Genomic DNA, 22,074 nt, shown 5'->3' on the forward strand with positions numbered 1-22,074 from the left:
AACATGAAATTAAAGGAGGGAGAGGCATGCTCTAATGACCAGGGATTCAAAGTACTTAGCATATGCCTGTCTCCCTCTGAGAAGTTGCAAGGCAATCTGAGGCTTTAAAAATAACCTTTTTCTTTGTTTCCTCCTCTCTTCGCAGGTCCCCAACTGTAAACCATAATGTCGCAAAGAGACGCAGATAAGTACCTTTATGTGGACAAAAACATCATCAATAACCCCCTGACTCAGGCTGACTGGGCAGCTAAGAAGCTGGTATGGGTTCCCTCAGAGAAGAATGGCTTTGAGGCAGCTAGTCTGAAGGAAGAAGTAGGAGATGAAGCCATCGTGGAACTGGCAGAGAATGGGAAGAAAGTGAAAGTAAATAAGGATGACATCCAGAAGATGAACCCCCCCAAATTCTCTAAAGTTGAAGATATGGCAGAGCTGACATGCCTGAATGAGGCTTCTGTGCTTCACAACTTGAAGGAGAGATACTACTCGGGACTGATCTATGTAAGTAATCTTGTCTGTTGGGGTAGGAGTTCCTGATTACATAGTGTGTGAACTTAATGTAATTGCTTTGCTCCTAAATGTGTATGTGAGCCTTTCATTGCCCCTATACACAACTCATCATGTGACTTACCTTCTTCCCTCTACTTAAAATTTTTTCACTAAACTATGCCAATCCCCCTCTAGTTAATGTTGGAGCTTTCGAGGAATGCTATGGTAAATCTGGCTTTAATGTTTTAATGTCTTTGTTTGCAGGATGTTTTGAATGCCTTTTAACTTTCTCTTAGCAAGACACAAGAGCAGTTGGATAGTGGTAAACAGGGAGTCTGATCTGAACCTAACCAAATAATAATAAAAACACAGTCCTAATCCACCCAGCATGTGAAATGTGTTTCCCATGTCTGGAGCTTCAGTGGGAAAGAACGCTAGTGCCAAGCTTTTTGTGTGGATCTCAGAGCATCTTTCTAGAGGAGAAATATGTGTGCCTGCATGTACTTACAGATAGGAAATGTTCCTTTTCTTTCATCCCCAAATGGACAAGAGCAGAGATTCCTGCTTCTCATTGCTTTGTAAATAACAGATACCATTTATGGGACCAAGGGTCATACCCAATAAAGCAGGCAGCAACCACTTCCCTGAACACCAAAGGTAATGAATAGAGAAAGGTGGGGAAGGAGACTTTGGAACCTTGCCCTGGTTCTTCAGTTCCCTTCTGATTTTCCTCTGCATATTGCCTATGTTTAGAAAGGAGATGTTGGTCATGCTAGCTTCTGCTTTATTAATACTCTGCAGTTACAGAATGAGTTGTTAAACTCAGTGATAGTGTAAAATTTGTGTGCAGTGACTGGTTAAAACAGGACTAGGGAGAGCACAAGGGAGAAATTAATGACTTACTAGGGTTGTGTCTGCTCTTCTGGAGTGGCATGAAGGCATACAGATGACTCTTGGAGAAATTATCAGAGACTATCTGAAAGATGCAAGGCTGATATAAATTTAGTCTGACTTCCACAGTCTGATGTCAAAATTTGAGAGCTAGTGTGATTGGAGGTTGATGTAGTTTATTATTTTTGTAGTTAACAACTCTTTCCACTATTGGTCAAAATCTACTCTCAGGTGGAAAAATCTTGGTATTCAAATGAAACAGGATATGGAAGATCCATGTGTAACATTTTTAGAGTAGGAAACACTGCTATATTATATAATGATTGTTGAAAATAATTCAGCAGTGTCTCAAGGTCTGTTGTATGCTGTGCAATGGGCTGTTTCACATATCTTGCAAGATACCATCTGAAATTTCAGACATAGTCTCTGACTAATAAATTGAGTTCTTCTAATTGGATTGTAAGAAGATTGTAAGATTTTTTTTGTAAAAAATCCCCACACCCTTCACCCAAGCAAACCTTGCATAGTATTTCTCTATTACAGAGTCTGAGTCTTGCCAAAACTCTGTTCTTGTGCACTTGTGAAATAGACTGATCTCACCTGTCAGCAGTTCTCAGCAAGTCAGGAGATTAATGGGAAGGCTTAAAATACTTTCGTTGGAGTGGCTGTTAGTTGATCATTAATCCGCTTGAAGAAAGGGAGTACACACAATGCATCTCCAGCACAAATGTCTCTGGAAAGATCGCAAGCATAGTTTAGTTCAGTTCTTCTCCTTCCTTTCTTATTTGGCAGCAGGGCTGTGTGTTTTTATAAGTTATTTTCTTTTTTCCTTTTTATTTATCTTTCTTTTTCTGTCTTTCCATCCTGTAATATGAAGGGGGAAATCTTACTGCTGGTGCTGGCAAATTTTGAGTGAGGAGTGTCAAACAATTCAAGAACTAAGAGCTTGACTCCAAACACCATTTTACTGTTTCCACGTGTGGATTGGTTCTGCACTGAGGTGACTTGCTAAGAGACTGGCTTTCATATTAACCCTTTCTATTTGGAATCCTCTATCAAAAGATCATTTTCAGCTTTTGTGAATAATTTTTGCTTACCTGAACTGCTTTGTTTGTATTCAGTGTGAAACTCAAAACTTAATCTTACATGTTCCAGTTATTTTATTGAAGTTAACTGTTACTGGAAAATAGATTTTCTGATGCTGTCAGCTTTGTGCCATGCTGCAGATGGTCCTTTCAACTCCTCAGAGCTAGTTTAGCAGTTAGAAAAATAAAACTAGTTCCCGTTTGGCGTATGTGTCTCTTGAAATAGTTAGTGTAAGGTAATGCCAGAATCCTATTTTGAGATAGTAATGTCCGAGACAAAGTACAGATTTCCAAGCCAGCTATGCTTATAATAGATGAACCTTTGAATTGGAGCCTTGGGTTCAATTCAGGGATTTATGCATATAAGTCTTTATTTGTACTTCAATAAGATGAAGATAACTCTTGTCTTCTCTGTGGTAGGGCTGGCAGCTTCTGCTTATTAATACAACTCAACTCGCTTCCTGTGTGAAAGTATCAGTGGGCTCAATCGGCAGCTGTGACATGGTGGTCTTACTCAGTTTCTTATCCCAGCCATGATTAGTTGCCCCTCTTTATTAGACAAAAATATCCCTTCACACAGATGAGGTTGTTTTACTGCATGGAAACTTCCCTTAGGTATTTCTCCTGGCAAGCAGAATGCTGGAAGAAGGTGGTAGCTTCTTCTTGCATACTTGTTTCACAGCTTCATCACTCTTAAGTGAAATTAATGTGTTCCCTTTTCTGAACTGCTGCTCTCATCCATAGGGTGGCTTTAGACATGCACTCTACTTACTTGAAAAACAACCATTCTAATTTGTCACCAGTTACAGCCATGAAGAGTCACACATATACAGCTAAGAAAACTCCACCTTCCTTATGGACTCGTGTGCATTGTGAACACGCTGCTCTTGCACTGACCCATTTCTGTCTTTGCCCTACTCTGTGTTCTACTGATGTAGTCAAAGGTCAGGAAAGCATCACCCAGACTTCCAGCTTTTATTCTGTGCTATGCAAGTGCTGTCAGACTTGATGGAGAACTAAAGCTGAGGCAAAAGGCATTGCCAGCTTTGCCGACTTGGTGGCTGTAAATTCCTTAAACTGCTCCCTTCAAGCACTACCTGAAGCCTAACCTGACTAGAAGCTTAGCTTCCTGGAACTTTAGAAATACTATGCCAAAAGATTCTTAGCCAACTTTCATAGTTTTCCACTTTGGAAAGACATTTAATATTTTATGTAAGCCATTCAAATAGTCCTCAAATATTAAAAAAAAAAAAAAAGAATGAAAAAAAAAAAGGAGGGAAATAAAGAGTAGGTCTGGAAGCATATCTTGATTGTTTATACTGGGATGTGGAAAAGAAACCTTAAATATCTATGAAAAACTTACTTCCTGGAGGGCATCTGTCTGAATCTATATCTGAATCTGCTGCATGTTGGAGTGGACTTGTTACTTAGTGTTAAGCCAGCATGTAGAAAATTTGGACATAAGCTACATCTACTGCCACAAACTTCAAACTTGTAGTAGATGCTATTTTCACCGTTCTGATCACTGCAGTCTAATCCTTACCTTTATCTAGCTAAGGAGATAAATCTGATTAAGTACTCTCTGTGCTCCTTGTGGAGAACTCTTTGCCACTTCAAAGCAGTTTTTTTTTTTCATTGAGCAAACAATGGAAGAGATCTTGGCAATAGAAGTAAAAAGTGCCAAATGTTCTGTCTTCTGGTAGCACTGCAAGTTGCTGTAGAAAGCTGCTCATCTCCAGATGTTTGAAACAGCTGCTTCTAAAGTTGATAGGGAGCTAGGATAGCACTAAGCCCCAGGAGCAGGGCTTGGAATGCTATTCTTAGAATGTCTAGGAAATATCTAAGAAGCCTCTGCTCTTCTTATTCCCTTTGCAAGTAAATGATTTGTTGGGATTTTTTTTTTTTAGGTACTCAGATCTCAAAGTTTGTGTTTGTGGGGTTTTTTTTAAGACGCTTAGTATTTTCACTGGAAGTGTTTTGACACTTGTATTCCCTCAGAACTGTGCCATTTAAGCCAGTTGAAACCAATTGAGAAATGGAGGTTTGCTGTCAGAGCTAACCATTTATATGAATGAGAAGTAAACTTTGGCATATATTGCTGACTCTTTTAGCATGGACTACTTAAGAATTGTTTTCTGTTTTGACTGATTCGGAACAATACTCAGCATTCTAAACATACTATACATTGCTGACCTTAAAATTTGAATCTATTTCTAGTCATACTTGCTACATTATAAATCATGAAAGTATTCAGACTTGGAGGGTCTTCAGGAGGCCATCTACTCCAGCTTCCCATTCAGAACAGGATAGCACTGTCTTAGGCATAGTCCAGCAGTCTTGAAAACCTCCCGGGACTACGCTGGTCTTATTTTTCTTTTAGTAAGTATTTTGGCTTGAGGTTCTATTTCGTTTAGTGATCATTTACCAGATAAATCAGTATCAAACATGAGACAGAACATAAAATGTATGCATTTTGGAGCTAAGCACCTACATTATATAATGAAATGGCATTTACTTTGTAAGGAAGAAAAGCCAGTCCTAGTGGACTGTTAATAAGCTGGGGAGCAGACCAATGATACCAGTGTGACTAATGGATCAGTTGATGTTCAGTGCACACTTGGAAGAGTTGAGTACTGGTCAAGGTGATAGGACTTCGGCTGTTTTCAGATTCTAATATTGCTTAGTAGAAAGCATTATACGTGGCATCACTGGAAGAAGTAATTAAAAAAGCACTGTTTGGTTTGTTTGTTTTTTCAAGTAATGTACTGTTAAAATATGCAAGTCTACCACATTTTTAATTTCTCTCTCTATTTGCTGGGGTGTTTTCTTTCCAGACCTACTCAGGCCTGTTCTGTGTGGTAATCAATCCTTACAAGAACCTGCCCATATACTCAGAAGAAATAGTGGAGATGTACAAAGGCAAAAAGAGACATGAAATGCCCCCTCATATTTATGCCATCACAGACACAGCCTACAGGAGTATGATGCAAGGTGAGTGCTGACTGAGATAATGACTCTTGTTGAAATCACAAATCAAGGTTGCAGTCAAAACACTGTAAGAGAACAACAACTCACTGCTATCAAAAGGCATTATTGTCCTTGCTTGGTACTTGGTGCCAGCTTTTGTGTTCAGGTGAATAGCTTTCTCCTGCTCTAGTGGATTGAAGAACCGTACAAAAAGTCTGGTGAGAGCTGAATTTGACATAAAGAACAGACTGGTGTGAATGCATGGGGTTCAGAGAAGCAGGCAAGGAGACCTGAAGCAGCAAATTTTCCATCTCAGTGATGAGCCTATGAATTGAGATAGCTGTAGGTGGGCAGGTATGTGTACTGTTTGGTAGAGGCTTTTGACAAAAGCTGTTTTAAAATCCAGTTGCCCAATCTGGTTTTGAGGAACAAGCTTAGTATAACCTATATTTTGAAGTGTGATGGTCAGTGGTAGCTTTACTGTTAAGACTTGTTTGGTTATATTCTTCCTTTGTTAATAAAACTCATTATCAGGAAATACTAAGTACATTTGCTGCCTTTTCATGGAATAAAAGAAAGCAAGTGGATAGACCTATTTCACTTCACATTATACAACTGAGAATCAGAGAACTGTGGTTATTATCTGTTTATCACTTGAGGACTTCTAAATATGGAATTCTGAATGCCTTGTGCATATCCTTGGTTCTGAGAGGAGGTTTTTCACAAAGTCAGTGCTGGTGTGTGTGATGCTTGGAGAGGTTCGGGTGTTGGAGGTATTTTGTGCTTTTCTTCCTGTTTGTTACCTGGGTTTTATGGGGAGGCATACTTCGTAAGGTTTAAAGGGCGTAATGGACAGTTTGATTTGGTGTGGCTGTGTGAATGTTATTACTCCTTTATTTTTTGATGCATAGAAATGATTAAGGTGTTTGTTCCCCTTAGGTCTTGTCACTAGCATCACATTTTTGAGCAAAGTCCAGATAAAATAAAATCATGCTTTAAAATTCTCACTAGTCTCAGTTTGAGTTCTGCTTTTCACCTGCCCTTGCTACCACTTGCACCTCCAAGCATAGGAGGACTATAATGATATAGATTCCCAGACTGGAAAGAAAGAAAGTCTCCATCCACCGAACTGTGTTATTGTCTTCCAACAAACTTGGTGTGGGGAAAGCTGATAAAAGTTGCTGAAGTGTGGTGAAGTGTGCAGGGCAGAGCACAGGGGTGAGCTAATGGGATGGATCAGTTAATCTATATTTGTGAAAGCCTGAGATGGAGAGGGATGAGTACACAGACATGCTGAAGTGGACTGGTGGCAGGGTATTGGTGGCAATTTGCTGAAGATGTGACAAGTCTTGAAGCAATGCAGCCATGCTGCTGGTGTGTTACTCTGAAATGAATGCTGTATCCAGAAGATAAAAACCTGTGAAGCTGGACCTCTAAAGGATCTCACTTCCCTTAGAGAAAGACTAGATCTGCCATGATATGGTCAAGAACAGATGCTCCATCTATATTTTACATGGCAGAATGTTGTCCATAAACCTCATTACACTTTTCCTTCTTTTATTACTTCCTTTCCTCTGTTGCCTGCTCCTTGTTAGCTCAATTACTAATTTGTATTTTTGTTAAACAAGCTGTTGACTTAACTATACCGAAGTTACTGTTCCCTAGAAAGAAATCTTGTCTACATAGAATCAGAAACAGTTTCTTTGGCAGTGTTGTGAGGAGACTGAAGTCCTTTTCCCTTACAGACAGCAGTTAAACCACTTGAAAGTGCATGTGCCTGCATCTTGTCCTTTGTCCCTGCCAGGTATATCAGTATATGACAGAAGATACCCAAACAGCTGCAATTATGTATGAGGGGACAGGTGACCTTCCTTGGTCTGATGGTGGTTCAGAGGTAGTGATTAATCTGTGTGGATATTTTCTTTCTTGTTGAGAAGTGGTGATGTCTTTGTCAGACCACTGCTTGGATGATGTTTAAAACTTGGAAATCCCAGACTTGACTTGCTTTGTTGTACAAAGCTGAAGAATGGGAGCTCTGCCTGTGCTTTCCAAGCATGGGAAAGTTGCTATGAGGTCTGCAGGACTGTTTACTTTTCCCAGAACAATTCTAGCTATGCTGTATTCTCTGCAGTATTGACAGTCTAGAGGCTTACCCCAGATCTTCTTTGCCTAGTTTGAGATACCTTGTGGCTAACTTTTTGTAATGCTTGTTGATATGAATATCATTCCCAGTTAGCTTTTAAACTTGCCTGCCTTGATCTGTTTAAGTAGGTTTGGAAAGATTTTTTCCGTGTGGTTTCAAAGTTACCTGTGTGTGCTACAAGACCTCTAGAGATTATTTTAGGGTTATTTATTGCCTTATTTCCTTGTTTCAAAGGGTAGCAGTAGCATGCCAATGTCTGCTACTGGGAGTGAGGGTGAGTAGTAGGTTATTGCAGTGTCTCTGGTCCTGGCTAGCCTCGAGGGGAATGGAAAGCAGCATTCCTATTCCACTTTCTGGGTTTTGCTCAGCGGTGGGGGAGGTTTGGTGCAGCAGCCAGTGGTATGGCAGGAATCTGTACAGAGAATAGAAGATGAAAGGGTCGGGTGCTCTACATGAGCCAGAGGCATTTAGGATTAGGCTGCCTTCCCTAGGTTACTTTCAGAGCCCTGAAGACTGGGAATCCTTCATGGCCTGGAGAAGGATAGCAAGCTGACTTGACTCTGACTTCTGTCAGCACAGGGTATAGTTATCTCTTAAACTGACAGTGTGGAAAAGCTTTGCATGTTAATTGATTTGGACTCAGATTTTTTTTTTTTTTTTTTTTGGTTGGTTTTCAGTCAACTTATGGTATTTGAATAAACAGGGCTTTCAAAGGGATGGTTCATCAGGAAGGGAGAGGAAGATGAGAGTTTTGCTCCAACCTCTGCTAATCCACAAACTATTTAACTCTTTTCAGACAGCTCTGCTGATGTACAGTGGGTGAGCTTGGTCTCCTTTTTGTATCTTCTGGTTATTCCATTGCAGAAGTGTCAGGGCACTTAGATATTCCAAGAAATTATATTGCTTTTTGTTATTTTTCCCAGAAGTACTTTCTTGAAGAAATAAAATGGTGAAGGACATGTTCAGAGTGGGTTGTTCATTGTTATTGGGATTTTTCCCCCTCCTTTCTCAGATCCAAGACTGTGACTCTCAGAAATGAGATGAAAATACTATTTTGCTATATGTTACCTGGGGAGACTTCCTGTGCTTCAAGAACAGAACTCTCAAAAAAGTGTAACATTTTTGCTTTTAGAGAAAACAACCATTTGTCTTAATGTTTCTGTTCCCTTGGTAACCTGGATGCCGGAAGCCTCAGATCTGCTTTCAGAAGAATTACTCTTCTGGTGCTAATGATTGAAGCACAGTGCCTGCAAGTGGAGTGGTGTCTTGAGCAAATAAATCATTATTCTAATGCTGCTGATGTATACTGAAGAGGTACATTCTTTACCTCAATTCACAGTCAACAGGACCTCAATTTAGAAAAACATATTTTAAAGCTGTTAAACAGCACCTGTTTGTCTATTTGGAACACACATAGGCAATTTTCTATGTCAGATAGTGATAGAAGATACAAATTTCATTGGTATCTGAAACATGGTATCTGTTTTAATGCCCTGAAAAGTATCTGAAAGTTTTGTAATGGAAGTTTGGTCAGTATGGTGATTCTGGTCTGCAAAGCTTAGACCTGTTCAACTACGATAGGTAGGAGAGGGAATAGACAGCACGTAGCCAATGAATGTATTCCATCTCTTTTCTTAGCTGGTTTTCTCCACATTATTGGAGTGCTCCTAATGTTTCAGCTAACAAAACTCTGAAAATCACTGAGCAATGGTTGCTCCTTGACCTTGATAAGTTAGTCTGCAAAGGGACCTGTGCACCCAGAGCTGTGCTGGTGTTCACTTGGGAGTTAGGTAGTCTCTTGCTTTGGTGTTTAAAAGAAAATAATCTGAAGCACAATAACTGCATAATTTTTTTAGTGACACCTTGTTACATTAAGTGAGGAAACATGCAGTTATGTCTTGTAAGACAAATCACTTCCTTTGTAGGTCATCACATACACCTTGGGACTACTTGTGATTTTCACAAAAGACAGTCCTCTAGATCTGCTCCTGTAGAATATAGACCTTCAGGTGTTTTGTTTGTAATTCTTAAATGTTTGCATATTTCTCTAAGTTTCCTAGCTAGCAGAACACTTCTGTTTTAACTTGCTTGCTTCCAAGTCATTTCTCAGCTTGCTTCTTAGCATTGTGCTGCTATGCTGCACTGTATAATGCACTACCCCAAAATGCATCTTTCTTTTCTTTATAATACTCTGTCAGTGCTTCTCAGTTGAGACCTGCTCAGATTATGTAGAGGCACACATGGCCCTTTCAAGTTGCATGTAAAGGTCAAGTTCTATTTCTACTTAAACCCAAAAGAATACAGCATGTGGTTTCACAAGTGTGTTTTCCAGAATTGTTGAAATTTCTCATGCAAAGGGCAACATAAAATTTGGAGGATATTTGTTTTGGTGCAAATGGCAAGAAAATATGTACATTGTTTTTAATTTCCATAAGAAATGTTTTACATGCTTTGAATTACTTGAGATTTCTAAATGAAGCTCTAAAAATCTGTGTCTTGAAATGTGGTTTTCATGAGAACAGGGAGCTAAAAAAGAGTCCGGTTGCCCACTTGTTTTTTAGTAGTTACCACACCCTTTTTGCTTCATTCCTGTAAACCAGAGCAGGATTTCTCTGGCAGTCATTTATGTAATGGTTCAGCCCCTGCTGTCAGTCTCCCTGCAGTTTACTGTTTTAGTACCATGAGCTGCCTGAGCTTTTTGCAGGCTGTATACTAGTTTTTCTTTTCTGTCAGAACTTCATAAACATTTGCATAACCTAAAATTACAGCTTATAACTTGTTTTCTGCTATCTCCAGATTCAGTTAAAGAGTTCTAGAGAAGGGGAGATGTGGGCTCTAGTCCAAAAATGTCTTGGTGGAATAAATATTTCCATTTGAGCCTGTAGGATATATTTCATTTTGAAAAATGAAATTTACTTTTCTCCTTGTGACTGTTTTCAAACCAGCTAATGCAGAACTGAATCTTAGCACTGCAGAATTCCTGCCAGCTGAAGTGATTTTTTTTCTCTTTTTTTTTTTTTTAACATCTTGAAGCTCTATTGTTGAGAGCGGTCGTGGATATGCTATGTTTCTCCTTCACTTGATTTCTGTTACTTTTTGTACTTGATGATAGTTGTTAGCATTTTGAAACTTCTCAATAATACATTCTTTAAATGACAGTGCAAAAACAGGTTCTGGGGCTCTGTTCTGGTGTTCCCCTGGAGTGTTTTTAATCCCATTCAAGCCAGCATGTAGGTTAAAGCACCACAGTGAACGTACTTGATTAGGGCTGATGCCAGTGAGGTTCCGTGTAGCACAGTGTGTCAGGTCCCTGGGGCTCCTCCTGTGTTAAGAGCCCCGAGGAAAGGACCTGGGATGTAAAATTATGTTGATGTTGGAAGAGAATTTTGAGGAGGCAGTAAAGAGCAGAAACTACTGCGTGGTTGAAGCACTTAGATGCATTTAAGAGTAATTCTTGCTTTAGGTCAGCTGTGTAGCTTGGTCAGGCAGCCCAGGTTGGGCTGCAGGCATTCAGCGGGTGCTGGGAGCAGTGCAGTAACGGGAGCGCGGAGGGCTGGGCTGCCCCGGCCTGCCAGACGCTGTGGTTGGGAGGTGGGTGGTACCATGAGCTATGGTTAAGCTTTTAGCCTTAATGAGTCAGCTATAGGCAGGGGACTTGGCTAAAGGCAAGCCAAGCCTTTGCCTTTCAGCTCCACTTCCTCTTAGCTGCAGAGGTGATGTCACCATTGTGTGAATGCTATATTACTTCTCCTTTTATGGAGATGAACAGGCTTGAAACGAGAGTCACTCATGCAGAGGAAGTGGGTGATAAAGGCCTGGTAGGATGTTCTGTAACTGAGATGTGGAGCTTAAATTGCACATTCTCTTCTAGCCTTCTAACCTTTTTCTTCTCCCACTCCAAAACATTTACAAACAAAATTTAATGCTTTGGAGCTGTATTAATCTATCAATTTTGCCAATGTATTTGACCACAGCAGTTCAGCATTCATTCACACTTGTTGTTTTGCAGTAGTATATTTGGTTGAGTACTTTCTATGTACAAAGATGTCTCTTGTGAAAACAGATTTTGGTTTAATTAAGTCTTTAATGTATGCTAAAGCAGTGAGCAGTCTAAAATGCAGTCTTTTATTCTTGGACGAAAGAAAGTCAAGAATAAGTGGTGTATTATGGGTTTTTTTACATAGTAAAATTAATCTACTGATCTTATTATACCATACTGCTGTATAGTTTAAATTTGAAGGATATTTTACTTCCTGAATTTCTGGATGTTTGAGGCTGCTGTGTCTTGTGATCACTTGAATACTATGGTGATGAGAGCTGAAGAAGAGCCTAGATAAAAAGCTTTCCTTGTCAGCTGGTTTGAAATACAGAACTGTTGCTATAATTAACTAATGAGTTGTTATTCTGGATTGTTTTTAATAAGTGACTCTGTTTAGAACTGAAAAGCAGGTGCAGATTTCTTTTAATCAGGCGTTTCTTGATTGTGTTATTATAAGCAACTGAGTTTATGGTAGCCAGCACATTCTCTTTTGCTGAGTAGGTTGCTTGCACAACTGACAATGAAGTAAAGGCAAGTGCTGACTGAAGTAGTGCAGTACACTCATGTTGAATGATCCTTTGAAAGGAAAAAAAAAAGGTGGGGGAGGAGGTGGTCACTTGCCTGGACAACTGAATTCTGATTCATGATGGCACAAGTCAGTATCATATGGAGAACAAATATTGGCATTTGAAACTGTTCTTAATTTGAAGAGTATCTAAGAGTTATGCTTTGTGTGTGTTAGCTCTTTGCCCCTTTGGTCGGCTCCAGTTTCCTGTTGCTCAACACATTATTTGAGTTGTCTGTCTATACACAATTAGAAGAATTCCAGCTATCCCAATGACTGCTGCTTTGCAGTTCTGGGAAAGAATTTCCCCCGGATTGCAAACAGGAATGTTGCCTTTTATGGCAGTGTCTGCATGCTCCCAGAGACTTGCCTGCACTCGCAGGTACAATCCTGCTGACTTAAAGCAGAGGTGACTAAGGCAGCTGCAGTGGGCCACCAGGAAAGTATGTTGGGGAAGGAAAACTTCATGCCAAGAGGATTTCGAACACCGTCTGTGACTTTTCCTGCCTGACCACCTTTCAACACCTTGCTCTGTGTTAAGGTGGGGAAAAATCCTGTAGTTGCCCCTCTGGGACTCCTTAGGGTCAATCCAGGGTGCTGTGGCAATCTTGCCTTACTGGAACAAGGCTGGAAAGAACTTCTCAATCAAGCATGAGAAAACTTGGCATGATCGAGAAGTGTTCAGTGCCAAAGAACTGCTTGGTATTATTATCGAGTGTTGATCATCTCTTTTTCTGTAGGGCAGTCAGTTTATCTGTCTGCTTACTGGTATTCTTTTGCTGGATCATCTCTAGGATGGAAATGGGAAGGCAGGTGCTATTCAAGTGCCTGGGGCTTCACTGCCTGTTTGAGAAGCCCCAGCTCATAATTCCAATTCAGAGCTGGTTACCAGCAATAAGGACCACCTTATTTAGAGTTACGTTTTAAAATGTTTTTTTTCTTTCTCTCAAATCTACTTAGAAGAGGCTCTGTAGTACCTGAATGCAAGCATAACCTTTTCTGGACAAGTGAACTGCTTGTTTTCATTCAAGCTTTTGAAAGTCAGATGCTACTCAGAGGCGCAGTCTTGTCCTTTCACATAGCTGCTTTGTGGTGCAGAATTGTACTCAGGTGTTGTACTCCTGAAGAATACATTTCCTTAGGCTATCCATAAATGAGTCATTAGCTATTCCCCTGATCCACCCTCAAAGTGCCCAGTCATGCAGAGGGCTGGCATGTGCCTGCTGAGCCCTTGACCCACTGGGAACCTTAAATGTGTGAGGCCTTTGGAGCTGGCTAACATCTATTCTTGGCCTGGCCTTCAGCAAAAGGAGTGTATATCTCAAAGGCAGTGAATAAATTCAGCACTTGAAAAAATGAATATGCAATTTAAGTAAAGCTGCAGTATCTAGTTTTGAAGGCTTAAGAATTTGCCAGGCCAAAACTGTTAGAGTGGTGATTTTCTTCTACTTGCTTTCTTCCAGGCTTGGGGCTGATCAGCTCTTTCTGAGAACAGTATTAGGGTAATGGCAGGTAATATTCTGAGTTTTAACAAGAAAAAAACGGATTATTTTCCTCTCTTTTTTTTTGCTCATCTATATGCAATCAGTTTCCAGTAAAGACGCTTAAGAGCAGGAGGTGCATATACTTAGCATATGAACCTAATGCTTCCATTACTGGCTTCAGAATATTTTAAGATGGAATCTCAAACCTGTTAGGTTTGCCAGCTTTCCTTATTCCACAGAAATATGTGCAAATGCTAGATATACACCTCTCTTTTTAAACTGTGTGTATGGGAGATTTTTCTTGATTAATGTGGCATTCATGATGTTAGTACTGAAATGCTAAATGTGCTTGCAGCAGCAGTGTTTAAGGGTACAGAAAGATATTTCAGGTACTTGAAATCTATCAGACTAGAAAGCCTTCCCTAATTACAGCTCAATCTCCTTATCTTGCACAAAACAACTTGAATGGTGACTTAATTATATCATCTCAGTACTGTCTGGTGGGAAGAATACTGAGCGTTCTTGGTTTCTCTAAGCTATGGGGAAAAGGAATAAAAAGAAACAGTAGCTAAAATGTGGAGACAGTCACATAAAACATGCTGTTGGATATCACCAGTTACTGAAAAAATTATTGGAGAGATCCAGTGAATTGCATACTCTCATGGATGTTTGAGGCTTGCTTTCTCTCTCTTTAGAGAGTAAATGTTAGTCCAATGCAATGAGTGGAAAAAGGAAAGTGGCAATGCCTGAATGAAATCTAACTGCTGCAGTGTTACTGAGCTTCTCAGACTGAATAATTTGGGACTCCTTGGGTCTTGATTTAAGAATAAACAAACACCTAACATCAAACCAAAAAACCTCCCAGCCAAATGGGGATTTTGAGTTTGGTGGCACAGTGTGTTCTGAGTGCCCCAGTGGCTCTTGTGGGCTGTCAGTCAATGACTTGCTGTGCCCACCTGTTCCATATTTCACTGTCCCTGTGATGACTAGAACCTACTTGAAGCTGTTCTAGTGTAGGCACAGACACTCTCCAGTCTTCCAAGTGCTCCTAGCTCATTCCTGGTGGTGTGAAGGAATGGGATGGAATCTGGGTAGAGGTAGGCGGGCACAGGGTGGAGGGCAGGGATGAAAGTGAAACAGGGCAGAATCAGAGTGTGTGCAGGAGCTGTGCTGTGAAGGTGTGGTGGAAAGACTGGTCAGGACTGTGCATAACGAAGTGGAATCATAGGTGAATGCTGACAGGAGGTTAAAGATGTGGGAGAAGATAGTGGTGAATGGGCTGGGTGAATTAAGTTCTGTAACTGGAAAGATATGCCTGTGCTCAATTCCCAGCTGTGGATTAGTATATCTGCTGGTATGTCAACATGGAAAATAAAAGGTTTCTGTTGTTATCAGTTGTTGTGATAATACAATAAGGGATGATGCCACAAACAAGCAGCTGTATAGGATGTAGGCTGCTGCTCAGTCTTCTAGTTTTTGGGTCCAGTCTGTACAAAATACGTAACAAATGTTTTGTCACTGAGCCTCCAGTGTTTGTTTTTGGTCTGAAAGCCTCTGTTTGATGTGAATCTTTGGCACTTTGGGATTTGTAACAGTTGCTGTCCCACTTTCCCCCTACCTCTTCCATTTTCACTGCTATGCTGATAACTTTTGTAAGTCAGTATGGGCCCACTGCAAGAGGGGCTGAAGAACAAGTAGATGCACATCACCGTGTAGCTGTGTGGTAAAGAAACATTCAGTAGGAGACTTCTTTAGTGTTTGTAGAAAAACTGTAATGCAAACAATATTCTTTCTGGGTGAAGAAAACTAAATTGCTATGGTGCCATTATACTTTGGCATACGGTAGGAGATGGGTGTCCTGTCAGAGAAGGGGTTACTTGGCTGTGTTTCTGAAGATATTTGTCAGTGTTTACTAGTTCCTGGTGTCTTTGGTGTTGATTTCATTCTGTCAGAGAAATTTACTTTCAGAGTTCTAGTCTGACTACTCTTCTAAAATTTCTTCTAGATCGAGAGGATCAGTCCATCCTTTGCACGTGAGTATTTCTAATTGCCTGTTTGTCTGCATGTCAAAGTTTGTGTTTTTACATTCTTGCTGGAAAGACTCTCCTAATTTTAAGTGCTGGTAGTGGAATTACAGAATCGGGTAATAATGGAGAGTCAAGGAAAGTCCCACTACAGTTCCTCCAATATATAATGCCTTCTGCAAAATAATTTTTGTAATAAATAGAGGAAGGATGGCTTTGAAACAGCCCCTGTGCTCAAACTACTAAAGAAATACAGCTTTGTCAATGGAAAAAGCTTGGAGTGATCCTTCAGATTTGATGCAGCTGTTATGTTTAAGTACATGCATACTGATTAGGCTGATAGAGTGACAGATACTTTTGATGCAGCAGTTTGTCTTCTAGACACAGTAAAATTGATTGGCCCTCAGCCATGCTTAAGGAATCGGTATGTTTCTTCTTGCAGTCAGGAGGCTTCCGTTTGAAAGATTTACTTTGTTACCTTTCACCCCAACCTCTACCGCGGCCTCCAAGCTATTCCTCAGCCACTTGACAGTCTTTGTATCCAAGTGACTAGAAAGCACAGTTCTTTATTGCCTTCCATGTTGCGGTCCAGCTGCAGCCCAGCTTTTTTCCCCGCGGTTTTGAGGGAGGTGCTGCAATGGTCACAATGCAGTTAAGGACGTTGGTAGCCCTTTTGGGATTAGAAATATGATAGTGTCCTCTTACATCTTGTTTGTGGATAACTTGTAAATTTTCTTTACAGAGGTGAATCAGGAGCTGGTAAAACAGAGAACACCAAGAAGGTTATTCAGTATCTGGCTCATGTTGCTTCCTCGCACAAGTCCAAAAAAGACCAGGTAAGACCTAGGTTTAATGATGCTTTATTGCTCTGCTGACTTTGGACACTAAATATGTATTGGCTGATGTTGGTAAAAGACTTACTGCTCAGTAGAAGCTTAGGTGTTAACATCTGTCAGGGGATTGAGGAGGTCAGTGAACTATGAAGCAGCAAGTCTGTCAAAAATTGCACGTCAGGGAACACTGAAGCCATAACTCCTTCGAATTCGGTGGATCTACAGAGGACATAAACTCATCCACAACCTCTTGGATTTGTGGGCAAGTGCATGGGCAAGAGCTGCTATAAAGGCATCACCTGTACTGATCTTTTCACGTGGTTATTGCTTATAACCGGTCGAGGCAGTTTAAAACTTATCCTTCTGTGGGGGAGTTGTCTCCTTTCTTCTGTACCATTATAGATGATGTCTGGTCATTACATGTACTGTCTCAAAACTGGAGAATACAATGATAGGCTAGTGGACATCAGCTGAAAACTTATAAATTGTAGGAAAACATTAAAAGGGGGGAAAACAGCCAAATGTTAGCAGCACATGAGAGGAGGGTGGTAATGATGGTGGGAGGACTTTAAAGATGTCTCACTTATATTTTTTTCCCCTCCCTCTCCCCCGATGGACTATTGCCGAATTCTTCAGTTGTATCCTCGTAGGTGAGCTGCACGTTTACTGCACGTTCTGCACCAGGAATGCATTTTCTGTCCCATTGTGTGATTTTTTTGAGCAGCTTTTCACTCCACACCAATATCACTTTCTGCAGCTAAAGCAAATCCATAGACAATTCACAATTTTTATTTTTTTTTTGTGTGGTGCACAGTAATCTTTTTGTAAGGATGTTCAGTTGGAGACTGTGGTGATATCAAGAATACTTGTGTTCTGTGCTCAATACTAGTTTGCCTTAAGGTTTTTCTTGCAGGATTTTCCCAGACACATACCATCTTAGAAGTATCCCACCAGGACAATAGGACTGGACAAGGCTTTCTTAGAATCTTAAGCATATAGTGTGTGTGGTGTTCCTAGTAATATTGATGTAGTTAAGTGTTTAGCCAGGGTGTTTTAGGACTGTGGGCTTGTTAGCCAGATCTGAAGATGCTGGAAATGTTCTCTAATGAAAGCCAAGTGCCAGGTGTGTCCACTGCATCTATACATAAGAGTTTTCCTGTAATAGCTTAATGTGTAGGCATGTCTAATGCATGTAGAGTATATAAATAAGAAGGCATTTCTGCATGCAGGCACACTGTGTGTGTGCATGCACATAGTAGTAACTAACTTTTGGAATTCCACCAAAAAAAACCAATGTTCTATGCGCCAAAATTTCAGACATATGAAGGCTTTTTCCGTGGTCTGTCAGTAGCTGTATTTAGAAACATTCTCCTTTTTTTCAGTGTGGAAAATAGAATCATGGGGTTGAGTTAAGTATTCTTCCACTGCTTGTCCGTGAGTAAAATTTGAACTGCCAGAGCAGAACAGGGAATCTGCCTAGTAGAATAAAACAGTCCTGTGTTAGACTGGTTGGTGATTTGCCCAAGTTTGATTTTGATTTTTTTCCCTAAGTTTTGATTTTTTCAAAAAGTTCTGCTGCCCACATTTTGTGACTAAACTGACCTTAGCAGAGGGGATTTAGAGCTGAAGCCTTTGTTAATCAGCAATGAGTGCTCTCTGCAACACTTCTTTATGGAACAAACTTGGAATCAGAATATAGGAGTTTATGGAGACGAATACATTTAATTTTTTGAGGATCTCAGGTATACTGGTCATGGAAGATTTTTATCTTTAGACAGACCTAAACAAAGGATATTATAGAAAGTAGTGGTACTTGCTTTACCGTGAACTTTTGGATGTAAACTGGGGTCCTTCCAAGTATCAGGGCAAAATCAGTTTTATAAAACATATTCTTTTACTCTAACTCACTTGTTTTGGAGGTGGTGATGCATTCCACCATTCCCAGTGCATTAGTATATTCAGCTAAATAAGCTTCTAGCTGCATGGTGTGACTTCTATGCGCACTAAGGCTCCTTTTGGGGGGTGTACTGAATCTAAATATAGAAACTTTTTTTTTCATTTATTGAAACTTCTATTTATGGAAGTTGAAATCAGTGTTTTTCCATGTTTAATCTCAGCTTCTCTACCGTCTTCTTAATTCATGTAATGATTTTTCAAGATGTGAATGTTTGCAGCTAATCAGAAATCCGTGGGTAATAGTAGCTAATATTTAAATATTTGTAAAAAAACTTTGGTTATGGGTGATGTTTCTCCTTCCCCCATGCAGCCACTGGTGTTAGGATTTAGTTATTTGATAATCTCTCACATGACTGCAGAGAAGAAAACAAAAGCAAATCCCTGAAGTGTAAAGAACAAAACAACAAACTCCCAACAAACCAAACCAACACCCCAAACACCCTCTCCTATATTTTTTTTTAAATGCATGCTGTTAAAGGTAATATGATTTCTGGATGCCTTTCTCCATACTTTCTGAAGAATAAATAGCTGGAAAAACTTCTATCTTGCTTAGAAAACATTCCAAAAAGTGTGTGAGATGCAAAAATATTCAGAGTGCAAGGTAGATGTCAAGATTTTAGTTGCTTTAAATTGATGTTGTAATTTCAGTGCAGTAGAAAGACATCATACTGAAGAGTTTTGGGAACTGGGAACTGCCAACCACAGACTTAATAGACCCAGTGGCTTTTTCTGCTTCTGTTTTCATGAGGAATATTGCACATACTTCAAATGCATGCCAAGTGTTAAACAAATTTGTTTCAGGTCAAGGAATGGCAATTATAAATGCCAGGAAATTGGCAGCATCTTAATGATAGGAACCTTAGGATTTTTAGAAAGCTTGGACAGCTCTGTCTTGTAATGGTTTTGCTTTGCAAAATTACCTATTGTATAAAAATAATGAAGTATCTTCCATCAGTGAAAGATGACCATCAAAATTTAAAGTAAAAAATCCCCAACAAACTCCACCCAAAAACTTATTAAAATTTTTAAACATTATTGAATTGCCTTTTAAACAAAGACAGCATGCAGTGAGGAATGGGTACAGTAATTGCAGACATTTAGTCCTATGTGCTGTTGCTGTGGCTTGCTGAGAACTTGGATTTTCCCACTGTGTTATGGTGCTGAGGCAGATCAGGAGAGCTCAGTTATTTGACCAACTCTTCAGCATTTTCCTTTCCCCAGAGCTTCATATTGTTGTGAGGCCAAGCTGCCATTCTCTATGCATATTGCTACCTTGGTGTTTCAAGAGACTTAATCACCTCTAAACTACGATTTACCAACCTACTTGAAACTAATGACACTTTTTCCTGAGGTACTAAGTAACAGTAGGGTCTATTATATGTGGATTTGCATAAACTTCCTGTCTTTGTGTAGTTAAGTATGGCCTTGGTTTTATTTATAGCCAAATAATTAAAATAGATTTCATGTCAAAGCCTGATTTCTCATCCCTCCTTGTTCCATTTAGTTGGGTTTAAGTGCTGTGTTGCTTCCATCTCTCACTTGAATAGTAATAAATTGCAGTTAGAAACAGAGGCCTAGGACTTCACTGCAGGGTGGGGAAGAGGAATGGTGTGAGGGAAGAGCATTCCAACTTCAGTACATGTGGCAGAACACAAGAGGAAATGTGATTACCACACAGTTTCAAGGACTAAATCCTAGTTTCAAGGTTTTTTCCCTTGCATTGCCAGATGTTGGGTCTGTTGTGAGACAGATGATGTCCCAGCTCAGGGACATCAACCTTACCAGGGCTAAGCCCCTTGTTACACATACTAGACAGCGACTGAACGTGTTTGCAGCAGCTGCCCCTTCTGTGTATGTGCAGTTCCACCAGGGCTGGGGGTCTTGTATGGCCTTGCACTTTGCAAGCATGAAGTGAAGTGATCGTGGAAGTAAAAAATACAGACTTGTAGTTCATTGTACTGTTTCTCATATATCTTCCTTCTATTTTTTTTAATTGCCTGTATTTTTAGAGACACTGTGTAAGAACTAGTCTGTCTTTGAGAATAAATGGGAACAATTTTCCTTTAGAAGTAACCTTAAATAGTTTCCCCATAAATTCCAGTTCTCACAAATCAAACTTCATTTCCATCTGTTATGCACAGGCAGTCTTGAGTACTTACTGATAACTGCTAAAAAGAGAAACATTAATCTAAACTGTAATTTTGTGTCTCCAGAAGCTTTTTAGTTGGTCTTGAAATGTAGAGAACGCCATGCTTTTAGCAGAGAGGACAAGTAATTTTTCAAAAGAGCTAGGGATACATGTAGAGCCTGCAGGGAAAGGTGTATATGCTGCAATGGCCTAGTACTGGGCAAAGATAAAATATCTGAATTTCTTTTTCTACAGTTCCAGCATTTTGTGTTCCTTGAGGGGAGGAGTGTGTGAATATGGCAGCAGAATGCAAGCAATCATGCAGTTTGTGGGATACCACTAATGCTCTTTTTTGTGTGTTCCTCCTTACAAAGGAGATTTTTTCTTATTTGTACTTTGTAAGATGTAGACTCTTAGAAAAGTGCAAGCTTTCTGTGTTTGGTTTTTACAAAACATTAGACCTTTTCAGACTAACTTCTTAACCTACTAGTAGCAGTGTTCAGAGCTGTCTTTAAGTAGCAAGATTGGATTTACCTCACTCTTCCAGCCTCTATGGCAGTACACTTCTGGGATGAGGGCCTGGTCTTGGATGCTTGTATGGTTTTCACTTTGTCCCTGGAAAGTCTATGGGATGTTACAGCCAAGTAACTTTGAAGGGCTTCTTGCTAACAGAAAGACAGACTGGGAGGAAGGGAATAAGGCTTATTTATGAATGTTTCTGTTTAATCCAGATAACTAATGAGTCTCCTTTGAAGGTTTAAATGATCATCTCTTAAGGTTTGATATGGCTTCTCTGCAACAGATGCCAAACTAGTGTGAATTGAAACCGCAGCGCTGGTTTGACCCAAGGTTAATGCTGTGAACCGCTACCTACTTTATTAATTTTGGATTTCTCTCTAGGGAGAACTGGAGAGACAGTTGCTCCAGGCTAATCCCATCCTGGAGGCCTTTGGAAATGCCAAGACAGTAAAGAATGACAACTCCTCAAGATTTGTGAGTATTATTATGTCATGAGTGTATTCAAAAAGAGTATCAAAAGTGTATTTTACACTTTCCGGAGTGTTCTGCTTTTGGGTGAATTGCTATCAGGGATAGAGTAATTGAGTGACTTTCTTTAAATTAATCTGGGAAATTAATTTCATTTGGTGAATTGTCCAGAATAGATCTTTTAGGTCTCTAGAATGAAGAAACCAGACCCTGTGCCAGGATCATCTGTGCTGATTTTTTTGGTAATCATTGCACTCAGTTTTGTCCTAGAGAGCAAATACTCGTCCTTATTTTGCTTGCTGTGGAGGGCAATGGACATCATCTGAGAGACAGGTGGGGGAGCTGGAGCAAAACCAAATGAAAATGGTTGAAGCTAACACTAAAAGAGGTGGAAGTGTCAGGCTAGTGTAATGTGAAATTGAAGGGACCCTGGTTGTGGGAAATCTAGGTTGAAACATAGTGAGTGTGAGTTGTAGGCTATCACAA

At 40.0% G+C, this 22,074-nt stretch overlaps 1 protein-coding gene across 3 annotated transcripts in view; it reads left to right on the forward strand.

The window, feature by feature from the left end:
- Positions 1-22,074, forward strand: part of MYH9 (myosin heavy chain 9) — a 78,145-nt gene that overhangs the window by 23,392 nt on the left and 32,679 nt on the right. For all 3 annotated transcript variants that reach the window (XM_053942055.1, XM_053942057.1, XM_053942054.1), the window contains 5 exons: positions 146-498; positions 5,297-5,453; positions 15,666-15,693; positions 16,427-16,520; positions 21,502-21,594. In XM_053942055.1, the coding sequence (XP_053798030.1) occupies positions 166-498; positions 5,297-5,453; positions 15,666-15,693; positions 16,427-16,520; positions 21,502-21,594 (705 nt within the window). In that variant the 5' untranslated portion in view covers positions 146-165. The remainder of the gene's footprint in view (positions 1-145; positions 499-5,296; positions 5,454-15,665; positions 15,694-16,426; positions 16,521-21,501; positions 21,595-22,074) is intronic.

This window comes from Vidua chalybeata, chromosome 5 (assembly GCF_026979565.1).
Source record: "Vidua chalybeata isolate OUT-0048 chromosome 5, bVidCha1 merged haplotype, whole genome shotgun sequence".
In the NCBI taxonomy this organism is placed as follows: domain Eukaryota; kingdom Metazoa; phylum Chordata; class Aves; order Passeriformes; family Viduidae; genus Vidua; species Vidua chalybeata.